This window comes from Pristiophorus japonicus, chromosome 17 (genome assembly GCF_044704955.1).
Source record: "Pristiophorus japonicus isolate sPriJap1 chromosome 17, sPriJap1.hap1, whole genome shotgun sequence".
Taxonomy (NCBI): Eukaryota; Metazoa; Chordata; class Chondrichthyes; family Pristiophoridae; genus Pristiophorus; species Pristiophorus japonicus.
In genome coordinates this window covers 129,064,572-129,081,696 of record NC_091993.1, presented here as the reverse complement: position 1 = coordinate 129,081,696, position 17,125 = coordinate 129,064,572, and the positions used below count along the sequence as shown (strand labels likewise).

At 48.3% G+C, this 17,125-nt stretch overlaps 1 protein-coding gene across 1 annotated transcript in view; it reads left to right on the top strand.

The window, feature by feature from the left end:
* Positions 1–557: 557 nt before the first annotated feature.
* The window catches only part of mdfi (MyoD family inhibitor), a 107,964-nt gene continuing 91,396 nt past the window's right edge, over positions 558–17,125 (top strand). Inside the window, exon 1 of the mRNA XM_070859500.1 lies at positions 558–794. Coding sequence (XP_070715601.1) covers positions 707–794 — 88 coding nt within the window. The 5' untranslated portion in view covers positions 558–706. The remainder of the gene's footprint in view (positions 795–17,125) is intronic.

Sequence of the window (17,125 nt, the reverse complement as noted above, 5' to 3'; positions counted from 1 at the left end):
CACCCCCTGGCCACACTCCGCTCTGCAGCCGGCCAGGAGATTGGCTGCCGGGCTGTGTGTTTCTCTCCTCGAAGCTGGGTAAACTTTGAGCGAGACGCAGATTTATTTTGGAAGCTCGCTGGAGGAAACTGAGAAATCCGAAATCCAGGCGGTTTCCGCCTCTAGCTTCAGGAGAGAGAGAGAGAGAGAGAGAGAAAGGGGGAGAGAGGGAGAGAGGGGCCAGGAGCCTCACTGGGGGAAACTTCTCTCCAGCCCGCTCCACACTGAGGGACCCACAGCGGCTCAAACACAGCCAGGCACACAGGAAAGGGGCTGAAGGACCTTCCTCAGAGACTAACCCTGCTGGGAGTTTGGAAAGAAAAGTTAAACGTTTTTTAAAAAAGTTTTTGCAAGTTAAAGTTGAAGAACTTTCTGAACTTTTCAATAAAAACTTGCTTTGACTCAGTCAAATCGATGAGATTTGCAAAAGATTTAAAAGCCAATCCTGCGTGATTCATTCAGAGGAGGACAGAGTTGGAGCGAGCAGGTTTGAGGCGGGTGAAGGCAGAGAGACATCCCATATTCCCAGACCAGGCTGGCTGCGAGCTCGGACAAGTTGCTCGTTATTTTCTGACATTGTGTAGAGCAGATTTAAAGGGACGGTTTCACGAGTGGCTGCCGCTTTATTCCTTTACCGGGACTCGCTTCCACCGCATCAGATGTCTCAATGTCTCAAGGCAACAGCCAGCGCTGCGGTTCCACAAGACAGGAGACAGCGGCGACAGCACACGGGAGCCCAGCGTCCCGGGACAGAGGTAAGGAGCAGGGCCGAGCGGCCGCAGAGCGAGCGGGAGGGGCAGACAGAGACAGAGACTGACACACAGGGGCAGACAGAGACACACACACTGACACACAGGGGCAGACAGAGACACACACACTGACACACAGGGGCAGACAGAGACTGACACACGGGCAGACAGAGACACACACACTGACACACAGGGGCAGACAGAGACACACACACTGACACACAGGGGCAGACAGAGACACACACTGACACACAGGGGCAGACAGAGACTGACACACAGGAGCAGACAGAGACACACACTGACACAGGGGCAGAGAGAGATTGACACACAGGGGCAGACAGAGACACACACTGACACACAGGGGCAGACAGAGACTGACACACAGGGGCAGACAGAGACACACACTGACACACAGGGGCAGAGAGAGACTGACACACGGGCAGACAGAGACACACACACTGACACACGGGCAGACAGAGACACACACTGACACACAGGGGCAGAGAGAGACTGACACACGGGCAGACAGAGACAGAGACTGACACACAGGGGCAGACAGAGACTGACACACAGGGGCAGACAGAGACACACATTGACACACACGGGCAGAGAGAGACTGACACACGGGCAGACAGAGACTGACATGGGGCAGACAGAGATAGAGACTGACACACAGGGGCAGACAGAGACACACACTGGCACACAGGGGCAGACAGACTGACACACAGGGGCAGACAGAGACACACACTGACACACAGGGGCAGACAGAGACTGACGGGGGCAGACAGAGACTGACACACAGGGGCAGACAGACTGACACACAGGGGCAGACAGAGACTGACACACAGGAGCAGACAGAGACACACACTGACACGGGGCAGAGAGAGACTGACACACAGGGGCAGACAGAGACACACACTGACACACAGGGGCAGACAGACTGACACACAGGGGCAGACAGACTGACACACAGGGGCAGACAGAGACTGACACACAGGAGCAGACAGAGACACACACTGACACACAGGGGCAGAGAGAGACTGACACACAGGGGCAGACAGAGACACACACTGACACACAGGGGCAGACAGACTGACACACAGGGGCAGACAGACTGACACACGGGCAGACAGAGACTGACACACAGGGGCAGACAGAGACACACACACTGACAGGAGCAGACAGAGCCTGACACGGGGCAGACAGAGACACACACACTGACACACAGGGACAGACTGACACACACACACACCATGGGGCAGACAGAGACAGACTGGCACACACACATGGGGAGACAGACACACATGCATACTGACATACGGGCAGACAGAGACACACGGGGGAGACGGAGACAGACACACACGCGGGCAGACACACACACAGACATAGGGACAGGGACAGACAGAGACTACATAAGATTACGTAGGATATACGGCCCAGAAACAGGCCATTCGGCCTAACCAGTCCATGCCGGCGTTTATGCTCCACTCGAGCCTCCTCCCGTCTTTCCTCATCTAAATCTATCAGCATAACCCTCTATTCCCTTCTCCCTCATATACTTGTCCAGCCTCCCCTTAAATGCATCGATACTATTCACCTCAACCCCTCCCTGTGGCAGCGAGTTCCACATTCTCACCACTCTCTGGGTAAAGAAGCTTCTCCTGAATTCCCCATTGGATTTCTGGGTGACGATCTTATATTGATGGCCTCTAGTTATGCTCTTCCCCACAAGTGGAAACACTCTCTCTGTATCCACTCTATCAAAACTTTTCATAATTTTAAAGACCTCTATTAGGTCACCCCTCAGCCTTCTATTTTCAAGAGAAAAGAGACCCAGCCTGTTTATCCTTTCCTGATATGTACACCCTCGCATTTCTGGTATCATCCTTGTAAACCTTCTCTGCACCCTCTCCAGTGCCTCTATATCCTTTTTATAATATGGCGACCAGAACTGTACGCAGTGCTCTAAGTGAGGTCTAACCAAAGTTCGATACAGGTTTAGTATAACTTCCCTACTTTTCCATTCTATCCCTCTAGAAATAAACCCTAGAGCTTGGTTTGCTTTTTACGGCCTTGCTAACCGGTGTCGCAACTTTTAGCGATTTGTGTATTTGTATCCGAGATCCCTTTGTTCCTCTACCCCACCCAGACTTGCACTCTCCCAGTGGCCTCCCTATTCTTCCTAGCAATATGTAATACCTCACATTTATCTGTGTTGAACTTCATTTGCCAATTATATGCCCATTCTGCAAGTTTATTAATGTTCTCCTGTAATGTGTTGCAGTCCCCCTCAGTATTGACTATCCGACCAATTTGCTGTCATCCGCAAATTTAGAAATTGTATTTTGATTCCAAAGTCTAAATCGTTAATATAAATTGTGAACACAAGTGGTCCCAGCACTGATCCTTGTAGAACACCACTGCCCACCTTCTGCCATTCTGAATTACTACCCTTTACCCCGACTCCCTGCATTCTGTCTTGAAGCCAGCCAGCTATCCATTCTGCTACTTGTCCTCTGACTGCATTTTCTGACCTTGTTCATCAGTCTATTATGGGGTCAGACAGAGACAGACACACACGGTCAGACTGGAACAGAGAGACATACAGCGATACAGTGCTTAGAGATGTACACACACCACGAAATATGGCACAATACAGATACACAGAACATAGACATTCTCACTGAGAGATGCAGACACAGAGACACATGTAAAGCATAAATATGCATGCTGCAGCACTATTGCCTGATCTACTGAGTATTTTCAGCTTCTGATTAAAAAAAAAAGGCGTACACATTTATTGAATTAAAACTAATGGACGCCTGAACAGACAGAGGTGCAGACGGAATCAGAGCTGCGAGGGCTGGATAAACAGAAAATATAGTCAAATGCACCAACATACACAAACCTATAGAGAGAGAGGCACACAGACACACACTCAGTTACAAACATTAACATGATTGAGTCCTACTTGATTTTTTAAAGTTACTGAAATTGTATGGTAGAAAATAAGGAACATTTAAAAGTTCCTTAATGGTGAAATGTTGGATACTCTGTGAGCCTTGTGATCTCTCTGGGTGAATGTGATTTCAATAGCTGTGAGGATCCCACAGAGATAATTAACTGTTTACCGGCTGACTCTGAGTAAGTGTCAGCCATGGCTCAGTGGGCAACACACTCGCCTCTTTGTCTGAAGCTCATGGATTCAATTCCCACTCCAGGGACTTGAGCACATAATCCAGGCTGAGACTCCCAGTGCAGTATTGAAGGAGCGCTGCACTGTCTGAGGGGCAGTACTGAGGGAGCGCTGCACTGTCAGAGGTGCCGTCTTTCAAGCAACATCTAATCTCTCAGATGGATGTAACAGATCCCATGGCACTATTTCAAAGAAGAGCAGGGGAGTTTTCCCCAGTGTCCCTGGGGCCAATATTTATCCCTCAATCAACATCACTAAAAATAGATTATTTGGTCATTAACACATTGCTGTTTGCGGGAGCTTGCTGTGCATAAATTGTCTGCCATGTTTCCTACATCACAACAGTGACTACACTTCAAAAGTAAGAGACATAAAAACAGACAGTAAAAGCTTCTACAGGGATGTAAAAAGGAAAATATTAGCAAAAGTAAATGTGGGTCCCTTACAGGCTGAGACAGGAGAATTATAATGGGGAATAAGGAAATGGCAGAGAAATTAAACAAATAGTTTGTGTCTGTCTTCACAGAAGAAGACACGATAAACCTCCCGGAAATAATGGGAGAACTATGGGTCTAGCGAGAATGAGGAACTGAAAGAAATTAGTAATAGTAAAAAAAATAGTACTGGAGAAATTAATGGGACTGAAAACTAATAAATCTCCTGGACCTGATGGCCTGCATCCCAGGGTTTTGAAAGAGGTTGCTATAGAGATAGTGGATGCATTGGTTGTCATCTTCCAAAATTCCGTAGATTCTAGAACAGTTCCCGCGGATTGGAAGGTAGCTAATGTAACCCCACTATTTAAGAAAGGAGGGAAGAGAGTAAACGGGGAGTTACAGACCAGTCAGCCTAACATCAGTAGTAGGGAAAATGCTAGAATCTATTATTAAGGACGTCGCAACAGGGCACTTAGAAATGAATAATAGGATTGGGCAGAGTCAACACAGATTTATGAAAGGGAAATCATGTTTGACAAATCTGTTCAGAGATTTGGTGGTGTATTTGGATTTTGAGAAGGCATTCGATAAGATGTCACACAAGAGATTATTAAACAAAATTAGGGCTCATGGGATTGGGGGTAATATACTAGTATGGATTGAGGATTAGTTAACGGACAGAAAACCGAGAGTAGGAATAAACGTCATTTTCGGGTTGACAGGCTGTAACTAGTGGGGTACCACAAGGATCGGTGCTTGGGCCCCAGCTATTCACAATCTATATCAATGATTTGGATTAGGGGACCGAGTGTAATATATCCAAGTTTGCTGATGATACAAAGCTCGGTGGGAATGTAAGTTATGAGGAGGATGTAAAGAGACTTCAAGGGGATATATAGACAGGCAGAGTGAGTGTGCAAGAACATGGTACATGGAATATAACGTGGAGAAATGTGAAGTTATCCACTTTTGTAGGAAAAATAGAAAAGCAGAGTATTTTTTAAATGGGAAATGGGATTGGGAAATGTTGGTGTTCAGAGGGACCTGGGTGTCCTTGTACATGAATCACTGAAAGTTAACATGCAGGTTCAGCAAGCAATTAGGAAATCAAATGGTATGTTGGCATTTATTACACGAGGATTTGAGTATAAGAGTAAAGACATCTTACTGTGATTATATCGGGCCCTGGTGAGACCACACCTGGATTATTGTGTACTGTTTTTTTTGGTCTCCTTACCGAAGGAAGGTTATACTTGCCATAGAGGGAGTACAACAAAGGTTCACCAGACTGATTCCTGGGATGGGGGGATTGTCCTATGAGGAGAGATTGAGTAGACTATGCCTAAATTCTCTGGAGTTTAGAAGAATGAGACATTGAAACATACAATATTCTTACAGGGCTTGACAGGTTAGATGCAGGGAGGATGTTTCCCCCGGGCTGGGGAGTCTAATACCAGGGGTCACAGTCTCAGTATAAGGGGTCAGCTATTTAGGACTGAGATGAGGAGAAATTTCTTCACTCAGAGGGTGGTGAATCTTTGGAATTCTCTGCCCCAGAGGGCTGTGGAGGCTCGGCCTTTGAGTATATTCAAGGCAGAGATCGATAGATTTGACGATATTAGGGGAATCAAGGGATATGGGGATAGTGCAGGAAAGTGGAGTTGAGATCAAAGATCAGCCATGGTCTTATTGAATGGCAGAGCAGGCTCAAGGGGCCGAATGGCCGACTCCTGTTTCTTATGTTCTTGTGTACTTTATTGGCTGTAAAGTGCTTTGGTACATCCCGAGGTCGTGAAAGGAACTATATAAATGCAAGTCTTTCAAGTTTTTTCATGTTCTATCTGTGACCTCAGAGTAAATAAGGAGGAAATATTTCCAATCAAAACTCCTCATGAATTTGAACACCTCTATTAAATCTCCCCTTAATCTTCTCCATCCCAAGGAGAACAACCCCAGCTTCTCCAGTCTCTCCTCATAACTGAAGTTCCGTATCCCTGGTACTATTCTAGTAAATCTCCTCTGCACCCTTTCCAGGGCCTTGACATCTTTCTAGAGTTGGACACAATTCTTCAGAACCAGTGATTTTATGGCCATTTGCCCATTGTACTTGTGAAGTAGGTCAGCGAGCGCAGGGAGTGATGGGTGAACGGGACTTGGTGCGAGTTAGAATACAAGCAGCAGAGTTGTGGATAGCTCCAGTTTACGTTGGGTTGATGGTGGCCACTGGCCAAGTCGAGCCAACCTTCCGCAGACCACGCAATCTCCACACCACCCACTTCACCTGCTGAGAGAAGGTTCTGTAAAGTTTTTCCCCAAAATGAAACCAGGTGATCATCCCAAGTACCTGCCCAGCCTTGCCTCTGACTGTTTTCATCCTTGGCTCCTTGTCCCTTGACATCTCATTGCCACAATCCCAACAGTTCAGGAGACATCAGAACGCCATGTGGAATATATCATCTCGAGCTGTATTTCTTCTCAATACCTTCAACTCTGGCCCTACCCAGCTATTTATCCAGCTCCTGTTTAAAGGTGTTAATTGACACAGTGTTGGCTGTGCTATCTGACCATCTCTTCCACACACCCACTGCTCTGTGTGAGGAGAAGCCTCTTCGAACCTCCAATCTCACTTGACACTCCGTTACTTTATTCTCCCTTTCTCTGCTTCTGTTGTCACATTCCTTAGCTCACCTGCCCTCACCTGTGTTATCCAATCCCCTCAACCCGTGAAAGACCGACAAGCTCCCTCTCGGCTTCTGGTGACCAATGAAAACAAGTTTAGTTCAATTGGTTTCTCCACATTACTCTGTTATGATGAGGCTGTTCAGAAAGCCGATGGGAACGGTGGCTTTATAAATGGAGGCGTGGGTTGCAAAGGCAGGCAAGATATGGTAATCACTGGTTAGACCTCAGCAAGAATATTTCTTGTTCTGGGCACCGGACTTCAGGGTCTTGGAGAGGGTTCCGAGGAGATTGACCAGAATGGTTCCAGGGATGAGGGATTTCAGTTACGTGGAGAAGCTGGGGTTGATTTTCTTAGAGCAGAGAAATTTAAGGGGAGATTTAATAGAGGTGCTCAAAATCATGAGGGGTTTTGATAGATTAAGTGGCGGGAGGGTCGGTAACCAGAGGACACAGATTTAAGGTGATTGGCAAAAGAACCCGAGGGGAAATTATTTTATGCAGTGAGTTGTTGTGATCGGGAACACGCTGTCTGAATGGGCGGTGGGAGCAGATTCAATAGTAACTTTCAAAAGGGAACTGGATAAATATTTGAGGTGAAGAAATTCACAGGGCTGTGGGGAAAGAGCGGGGGGAGTGGGACTGATTGGATCGCTCTGTCACAGAGCCGGCACAGGCTCGATGGGCCGAATGACCTCCTCCTGTGCTGTAGGATTCTATAACTCCAAATGCTAAAGCTGAGCATCACTGCTTGCACCGAACGCGCTCCAACAGATTTCGAGAAGAGATTCGGTGCTGGTGGGTGTTCAAGACCCCATGGCACCAGTTGTAGCAGAGCGGGGAGTTCTCTTGGCCAACATTCACCCCGCAACCAATACCACCGGAAAAACAGCTGAACCGATCCTTTGTCTCAGTGCTGTGTGTCAGAGAGTGCCCCACCCACTGTGGCTGCTGCATTTGCCCATCAGTGACTGCGCTCCAAAATAACCCTGGGTTGTCTCTGAGAGTTGTGTTGAGGTACTGTGCAAATACAGGTCTCTGTGCCCAGCTAAAAGAGGAGAGAGTTGGTCCGACCCGGATAAACTCTCAGGCGAATCTAGAAACACCGAGTACGTCCAAACCACGGCCAAAGCCATATTCCTTCTTTTATTTCCTGTTAAATGTGGGGGAGGACTTGGGACAGAAAGTTCTTGCCCAAGGCTTTCCTCCGCCTTCAACAGTGAAGTGGCAGCTGTTGTCAGTGTATGTCTCTGCCTCTCAGTGTACAGTGCTCCCTCACACTGCCCTTATTGCAGGGCCCAATCCACCAGGCAAATCTCCAACACTTATCTGGAGCTGGGATTGTTCCCATCCGTTTTCAGCTGTAAAAGCTGATCAGTTCTCCCTGGCTGGGTGCATGCAGCGGCCCGAGTGGAACTGATTCTAGGGTCGGGGGGGGTTCCAGGGGCAGAGTTAGCTGATCTGAAGCTGAGGCTATAGCGCTCCCAGGGAGATTGGTCGGAGTGCCCGATCCTGTTGACGATCCCGCGACCTCCCGCCACGGAGCATGGATGTCGAACGAAGGCAGAATCAGCCGCGATGCCTTACACAGTGGCCTAAAGCCAAGTAACCATTCAGACCCTCACCATGGAGGGAGGCACCCACGGAATGGGGTTCCAATACGAGTCAGTGAGTGCCCTTTTGAGAGGAGTGCAGTGAAAGAGAGAAATAACTCTCCTAATATTGTGGAACTGGCTCGAACAATTGAGTTGCTGTTTTCCTTTTGGCTTCCGATGCTGAAATGCAGCAGCATTCCTCGGCAGGAGCAGGCAGCAAACAGATCCAGGTCTGTGCTACTTCGTGCTTTCCGTATTAACCCAGTGTGCTGCAGCAGTGTGAAAGGCAAACAAATAAATATTTTATTTTCTCTAAGTGCCGGCAGTCCTCAGACAGCAATGTGTTGATGCTGGGCTTGAGGTGTTTTACAGGATCGGTCACATTGTGGTTCTGCCAGGCATTTGTTGATACCCTTGCTGCCAAGAACCAATCTGGCTCAGATATTTCCTGTTTTTTTGGGGGATCGAGACTAAATTGTAAACAAAACTTTGGGTTTCTTTGTGGTGATTTCTGGGCTCATCGAAATCAGAGAGGGCAGAAATAGAATGCTTCTAATTTTAGCATCAGTCTGAGATTAGTTGCAGCATGGGGTTAGATACAGAGTAAAGCTCCCTCTACACCGTCCCATCAAACACTCCCAGGGCAGGTACAAGGGGTTAGATACAGAGTAAAGCTCCCTCTACACTGTCCCATCAAACACTCCCAGGGCAGGGACAGCACAGGGTTAGATACAGAGTAAAGCTCCCTCTACACTGTCCCATCAAACACTCCCAGGGCAGGTACAGGGGGTTAGATACAGAGTAAAGCTCCCTCGACACTGTCCCATCAAACACTCCCAGGGCAGGTACAGCACGGGGTTAGATACAGAGTAAAGCTCCCTCTACACTGTCCCATCAAACACTCCCAGGGCAGGTACAGCACGGGCTTAGATACAGAGTAAAGCTCCCTCTACACTGTCCCATCTGTCATGTATTCTACTGTCATTGTAATCCATGTATAAACTGACCTAAGTTGTATACCGTGAGAACACTGACCACTAGGCGGTGAACTTGTGGGAGACACTCCTAACCTGGACTTTCAGGTATAAAAGGGGAAGCTCCACCCACCTTCTTCACTTCAGTGCTGGCTAATAAAGGTTACTGGTCACAGAGTGACCTTCTCTCTAGTATGGGCCTCGTGTGCATTTGTACTGTATAGTAAGGACGTATTATTGGCGACAAGAAACTGGGATTTAAACCACGCGAGCATGGCCACTAGCAGCACAGAAGAGAGGTACTGTGTTGGTGATGATTGGGACGATTTTATTGAGGGACTACAGCAAAGTTTTGTCACTAAGGGATGGCTGGAACAGGATTCGGCCGACAAACGCAGGGCTCATCTCCTGACGGTTTGTGGATCCAGGACGTACTCCCTGATGAAGGACCTTCTAGCGCCAGAGAAGCCGGCGGACAAGACTTTTGAAGAGCTCAGTAAGTTGATCGGGGAACACTTTAAACCGGTGAGCAGCATGCACATGGCGAGACACCGGTTTTATACGCACCGGCGGCGAGAAGGGCAAAGCGTTCCAGACTTCGTGGCAGACCTCCGGCGACTGGCGAGACTATGTAAGTTCACAGATGCATGCAGAGCGGAGATGCTGCGAGACTTTTTTATTGAGGGCTTCGGGCACGCTGGGGTTTTCAGGAAACTGATTGAGACCAAAGACTTGACCTTGGAAACGGCGGCTTTGATGGCCCAGACATTTATCTCGGGAGGAAAAGACCAGAATAATGTTTGACAAAAATCTTGGTTTAAATGCAGCAAATGGACAGGGAATCAACATTGTTAACGCGGCACACAGTTCTTGAGGCAGACAAGGGCAATTGGACATGCCCGAGCATGTAGTCGAACCCAAAGGGGAATTCAACAGAGACAATGGCTCGCTGAACGGCGATTCATGCGATCGCAAGGGACAATGCGGCCAGTAATGGGGCCATCAACACCTGTTAATGGTGCACTTAAGGACAGTTACAGAGACAGTCAGGGATGATTGACTGGTAATGGACCTTTTGTTTCCAACAACGGTTCATGTTGGAGGTGTGGAGGCAAACACACAGCCAGAGCTTGCAGGTATCAGCAATATACCTGCAGAAACTGCAACGTCAGCGGTCACTTGGTGCGTATTTGCAGGAAGCCTGCAGCCAGGTTGATGTACGAGGAGGACGGGCCCGATGTAAGCCCTACGAGACCAAATGGACACTGGGGGAAATCGCTGGAAGCTGAAGTTCAGCGAGTTCATGTGGAGCACGTATACAGTTCATACACCAGGACGCCACCGATAATGATGAAAGTGCTCCTCAATGGCATCCCAGTATTAATGGAGCTAGACACTGGGGCCAGCCAGTCCCTGATGAGTATCAAACAGTTCGACAAGTTGTGGGCGTTCAAGGCCAGGAAGCCAAAATTATTGCCAATTGACACACAGCTACGGACATATACAAAGGAGATCATTCCGGTGCTAGGTAGTCGTGACCCACAAAGATTCGGAGAACAGGTTGCCACTCTGGATTTTCCCGGGGGACGGTCCCACACTGCTGGGGAGGAGTTGGCTTGCTGTCATGAACTGGAAATGGGGCGATGTCAATGCAATTTCTTCTGTGGAGCGAATATCATGCTCACAGTTCCTGGACAAATTTGACTCACTATTTCAACCCGGCATCGACACTTTCATGGGGACCAAGGTAGTGATTCACATAAACCTGGACGCCAGACCAGTACACCACAAGGCCAGAGCGGTGCCGTACGTGATGCGGGAAAAGATAGAAGACGAATTGGACTGCCTGCTGAGGGAAGGCATCATCTCGCCAGTCAAATTCAGTGACTGGGCGAGCCCGATTGTGCCGGTGCTCAAGGCGGATGGGTCGGTCAGGATATGTGGTGATTACAAGGCCACCATCAATCGGGTGTCACTCCAAGACCAGTACCCACTACCGAGAGCGGAGGACCTCTTCGCGACGCTATCCGGTGGCAAACTTTTTTCAAAATTGGACCTGACCTCAGCTTACATGACCCAGGAGCTGGCGAGTGAGTCGAAGAAGCTGACCACCATCACGACACACAAGGGCTTGTTTGAGTACAACAGATATCTGTTCGGGATTCGCTCGGCCACCGCGATCTTTCAACGAAACATGGAACGTCTCCAAGTCGATTCCAGGGACGGTGGTTTTTCAAGATGACATCCTCATCACGGATTGCGATACTGAAGAACAGCTCCACAACCTGGAGGAGGTGCTATGCAGACTGGACCGGGTAGGTCTGCGACTGAAAAAGGCGAAGTGCGTCTTCCTAGCTCCAGAGGTAAAATTCCTGGGGATGAGGGTAGCAGCAGACGGGATCAGACCTACTGCGCCCAAAACGGAAGCGATCCAGAGAGCACCCAGACCCCGTAACACGACGGAGCTGCGTTCGTTCCTGGGGCTCCTGAACTATTTTGGTAACTTTCTTCCCAAATTGAGCACGTTGTTAGAGCTGCTGCATGTGCTCCTCCGCAAAGGTCATGTCTGGGGGGACAGCCAGGGAAGGGCTTTTGACAGAGCACGCAATTTGTTATGCTCCAACAATCTGTTAACGCTATATGACCCATGTAAGAAACTTGTTTTAATGTGCGATGCGTCGTCCTATGGGGTCGGGTGTGTGTTGTAGCATGTTAATGCCAAGGGTCAGTTGCAGCCGGTAGCTTATGCCTCCAGAAGTCTGTCCCAGGCAGAAAGGGGCTACGGGCTGGTAGGAAAAGAAGCGCTTGCATGTGTACATGCGGTAAGGAAAATGCACCAGTACCTGTTTGGCAGGAAATTTGAGCTGGAGACAGATCACAAACCCCTAACGTCCCTTTTGGCCGACAACAAGGCCATAAATGCAAATGCGTCAGTCTGCATACAGAGGTGGGCACTCGCGTTAGCTGCCTATGACTATACAATTCGGCACAGACCGGGCACTGAAAACTGCGCCGATGCACGCAACCGGCTCCCACTAGCCACCACCGAGGGGGCAACCGGGCTGCTGAGATGGTCATGGCTGTTGAAGCTTTCGAAATGAGGACTGGGCAGCCACGTACGGGGCATGCCCTGAGGAATTTAAACCATTTCACAGGCGCAAGGATGAACACTCGATTCAGGCCGATTGCCTACTATGGGGTAACCAAGTAGTCATGCCCCAGATGGGCAGAGAGGCATTCATCCGAGAACTCCACAATGAGCACCCAGACATTGTCATTATGAAGGCAATTGCCAGGTCACACATTTGGTGGCCGGGGATAGATGCAGACCTGGAACTTTGTGTTCGCAAGTGCAACACGTGTGCCCAGCTGGGCAATGCGCCCAGAGAAGCCCCCCTTAGCCCCTGGTCCTGGCCCGCCAAGCCATGGTCACGCATCCATGTGCACTACACAGGTCCTTTCATGGGAAAAATGTTTTTGGTTGTAGTAGATGCCTACTCCAAATGGATTGAGTGTGATATTCTCAATTCAAGCACATCCTCTGCCACGGTAGAAAGTTTACGGGCAATGTTCTCCGCCCATGGTCTACCGGATGTCTTGGTCAGTATTGAATTCCAGGACTTCATGTCAGGAAATGGTATCAACCATGTCAGAACGGCACCGTTCAAGCCGGCCTCAAACGGCCAGGCGGAACGAGCAGTGCAGATAATCAAACGGGGTGCTCAGAATCCAAGGGGGTTCCCTACAAAGCCGCTTATCACGCCTCCTGTTGGCCAATGGATCCCGACCACATTCGCTCACAGGGGTTCCACCCGCAGAGCTGCTAATGAAAAGGATGCTCAAAACCCGGTTATCCCTTAAACACCCCACCATGAAAGAAATTGTTGAGAGCAGGTGTCAGTCACAATGTGACTACCATGACGGGAATGCGAGGGCGCGATGTATTGATGTAAATGACCCTGTCTTTGTCCTCAACTACGCTGCAGGGCCCAAATGGCTTGCAGGCACTGTGATTGCCAAAGAGGGGAATAGGATGCTGGTAGTTAAACTTACCAATGGACAAATCTGCCGCGAACATGTGGATCAAACAAAAAGAAGGTTCAGCAACCCCGTAGAAGAAGCCGAGGAAGAACACGACGTAGAGTTTACTCCACCACAGGTGACCGAACACCGGAACCAAGTGGAGGAGAGCCCAGTCACTGTGGGCAGTCCGGACAGGCCTGAGACACCACAAACAGCAGACACTCAGGCCAGCGCCCAACAACCGGCGCCCCAACTCAGGCGCTCTACAAGGGAGCGTAAACCACCAGAGAGACTCAACCTGTGATCCCAATAAGACTTTTGGGGGTGGGGGGGGGAGAGGTGATGTCTGTCATTGTAATCACTGTATAAACTAACCTAAGTTGTACACCGTGAGAACACTGACCACTAGGTGGTGAACTTGTGGGAGACACTCCTAACCTGGAGGTATAAAAGAGGAAGCTCCACTCATCTTCTCTACTTCAGTTCTGGAAATAAAGGTTACTGGTCACAGAGTGACCTTCTCTCTAGTATGGGCCTCGTGTGCATTTGTACTGTATACTCAGGACATATTACCATCAAACACTCCCAGGGCAGGTACAGCACGGATTAGATACAGAGCTCCCTCTACACTCCCAGGGCAGGTACAGGAGTTTGATACAGAGTAAAGCTCCCTCTACACTGTCGCATCACACACTCCCAGTGCAGATACAGGACTTAGATACAGAGTAAAGCTCCCTCTGTAGCGTGTATATTGGAAGCCTCTCTGTGATGAACTGCCAGTTTTGTGCTGTAGATTGAGGTGGCTCATCAAATGCACCTAGTCCACCAGCCTGCTAGTTTTAATCCCCACCATCAGGGCTAGATTTACAGTCACTAAATTTCTAATCAGGATCCGTGAGTTGGATGCAAGGTTACATAGATCAGGGATTGAGTGGCAGAGGGCCACAAGGAAAGTTCCCGGCACATGCTCCGGGCGGGCGGGGTCGTTTGGACTTGGTGCGATTGTGTCTTTATTGGGGATTGTGAATCTCCAGCACGTTAAACAACTCTCCCCATTTTTAATTTCCTTTTGAGGTCAATGGAAATGTGAACGGTGAGAGATATAACACGGGCTGGCGATTCACAGAGCCCAACATGAGCCGAGTGCATGGTGAGAAGAGGAGGACGTTGAGATATTGGTGGTGGGGGGGGGGGGGGGGGAGGAAGCAGGTGCATGTTTTGGTTAAATTTAATAGTTTCAAATAAACCAAGTGAATTTATTGCATAAAACTTTAATGAATTAAATATATAAAACACGGTTAGATAGAGATGGCAGGGCAGATGGTGTGCCACAACTGCAGCATGTGGGAGTTTGTGGAGAGCATCGCAATCCCAGGCAACCACATCTGCAGTAAGTGTCGACAACTCAAGGAACTTCTGTCGGAGTTGTTGAGCTGGAGTCTGAAGTGCAGACATTGCGATGCAACAAGGAGGGGGGAGAATTATCTGGACACTTTGTCCCAGGATACAGTCACACACCTTTGGTTAGGTAGTGGCTTAGATTTGGTTAGTGGTCAAGGAACAGGAGGGTGTGACTGTTGGTCAGGCAGGTAAGGGGACCCCAGGTACAGTGTTGAAGGAACGTCAGCCTTTGCCATTGTCCAACAGGTGCGAGGTACTTGCGGTCTGAGTGGATGAGGGCAAAGTCCGCAGGATGGATAAGTAAAGTGATCACAGCACTGTGGTACAGGAGGCTAAGTTCTCCACCTTTCTGTCTGTCTTCACAGTGGAAGATACAAAGAACACATTGAAAATTGTGGGGAACCAAGGGTCTAATGAGAGTGAGGAACTTAAATTAATTAATATTAGTAAAATTAATGGGACTAAAAGCTGGCAAATCTACATCTCGGGTTTTAAAAGGGGTGGCTGCAGAGATAGTGGATGTATTGGTTTTCATTTTCCAGAATTCCCCAGATTCTAGAATGTTCCCCATGGATTAGAAGGTAGCAAATGTAGCCTTGCTGTTCAAGAAAGGAGGGAGAGAGATAACTGGGAATTACAGGCCAGTTAACCTGACATTAGTCATTGGGAAATGCTGGAATTCATTATTAAGGCCGGGGTAACATGGAAAATTAGGCAGAGCCAACATGGTTTATGAAAGGGAAATCATGTTTGACAAATCTATTTGAGCTTTTTGAGGTCAGGTTGATGAAGGAATCCAGTGGCTGTCGTATTTTTGAATTTTCAGAAGGCATTTGATAAGGTGTCACACAAGGGGTTGTTGCGCAAGATTAGGGCTCATGGGATTGGGGGTAATATACTGGCATGGATTGAGGATTGGTTAAAGGACAGAAAACAGAGAGTCGGAATAAATGGGTCATTTTCGGGTTGGCAAACAGTGACTAGTGGGGTACCGCAGGGATCGGTGCTGGGGCCCCAGCTATTTACAATCTATATCAATGATTTGGATGAAGGGACCGAGTGTAATATATCCAAGTTTGCTGATGATACAAAGCTAGGTGGGAAAGTAAGCTGTGAGGAGAACACAAAGGGATACAGACAGGTTAAGTAAGCGGGCATTAAGGTGGCAGGTGGAGTATAATGTGGGGAACTGTGAGGTTATTCACTTTGGTAGTAAGAATGTAAAAGCAGAATATTTTTTAGAAGGTATGATACTGTTGGTGTTCAGAGGGGCCTGGGTGTCTGTTACCAAAGTAATGTGTGAAGAGGACACAAAATTTGCAAAAGGACATAGACAGGCTAAGTGAGTGGGCAAAAATTTTGACAGATGGAGTATAATGCTGGAAAGTGTGAGGTCATGCACTTTGGCAGAAAAAAATCAAAGAACAAGTTATTATTTAAATGGAGAAAGATTGCAAAGTGCCACAGTACAGTGGGACCTGGGCGTTCTTGTTCATGAAACATAAAAGGTTAGTATGCAGGTACAGCAAGTGATCAGAAAGGTCAATGTTATCTTGGCCTTTATTGCAAAGGGGATGGAGTATAAAAGCAGGGAAGTCTTGCTACAACTATATAAGGTATTGGTGAGGCCACACCTGGAATACTGCGTGCAGTTTCAGTTTCCATATTTCCGAAAGGATATACTTGCTTTGGAGGCAGTTCAGAGAAGGTTCACTAGGTTGATTCCGGGGATGAGGGGGTTGGTTTATGAGGAAAGGTTGAGTAGGTTGGGCCTCTACTCATTGGAATTCAGAAGAATAAGAGGTGATCTTATTGAAATGTATAAGATTATGAGGGGCTCGACCAGGTGGATGCAGAGAGAATGTTTCCACTGATGGGGGAGACTAGAACTAGGGGGCATGACCTTAGAATAAGGGGCCGCCCATTTAAAACAGAGCTGAGGAGAAATTTCTTCTGAGGGTTATAAATCTGTGGAATTCACTGCGTCAGAGAGCTATGGAAGCTGGGTCATTGAATAAATTTAAGACAGAAA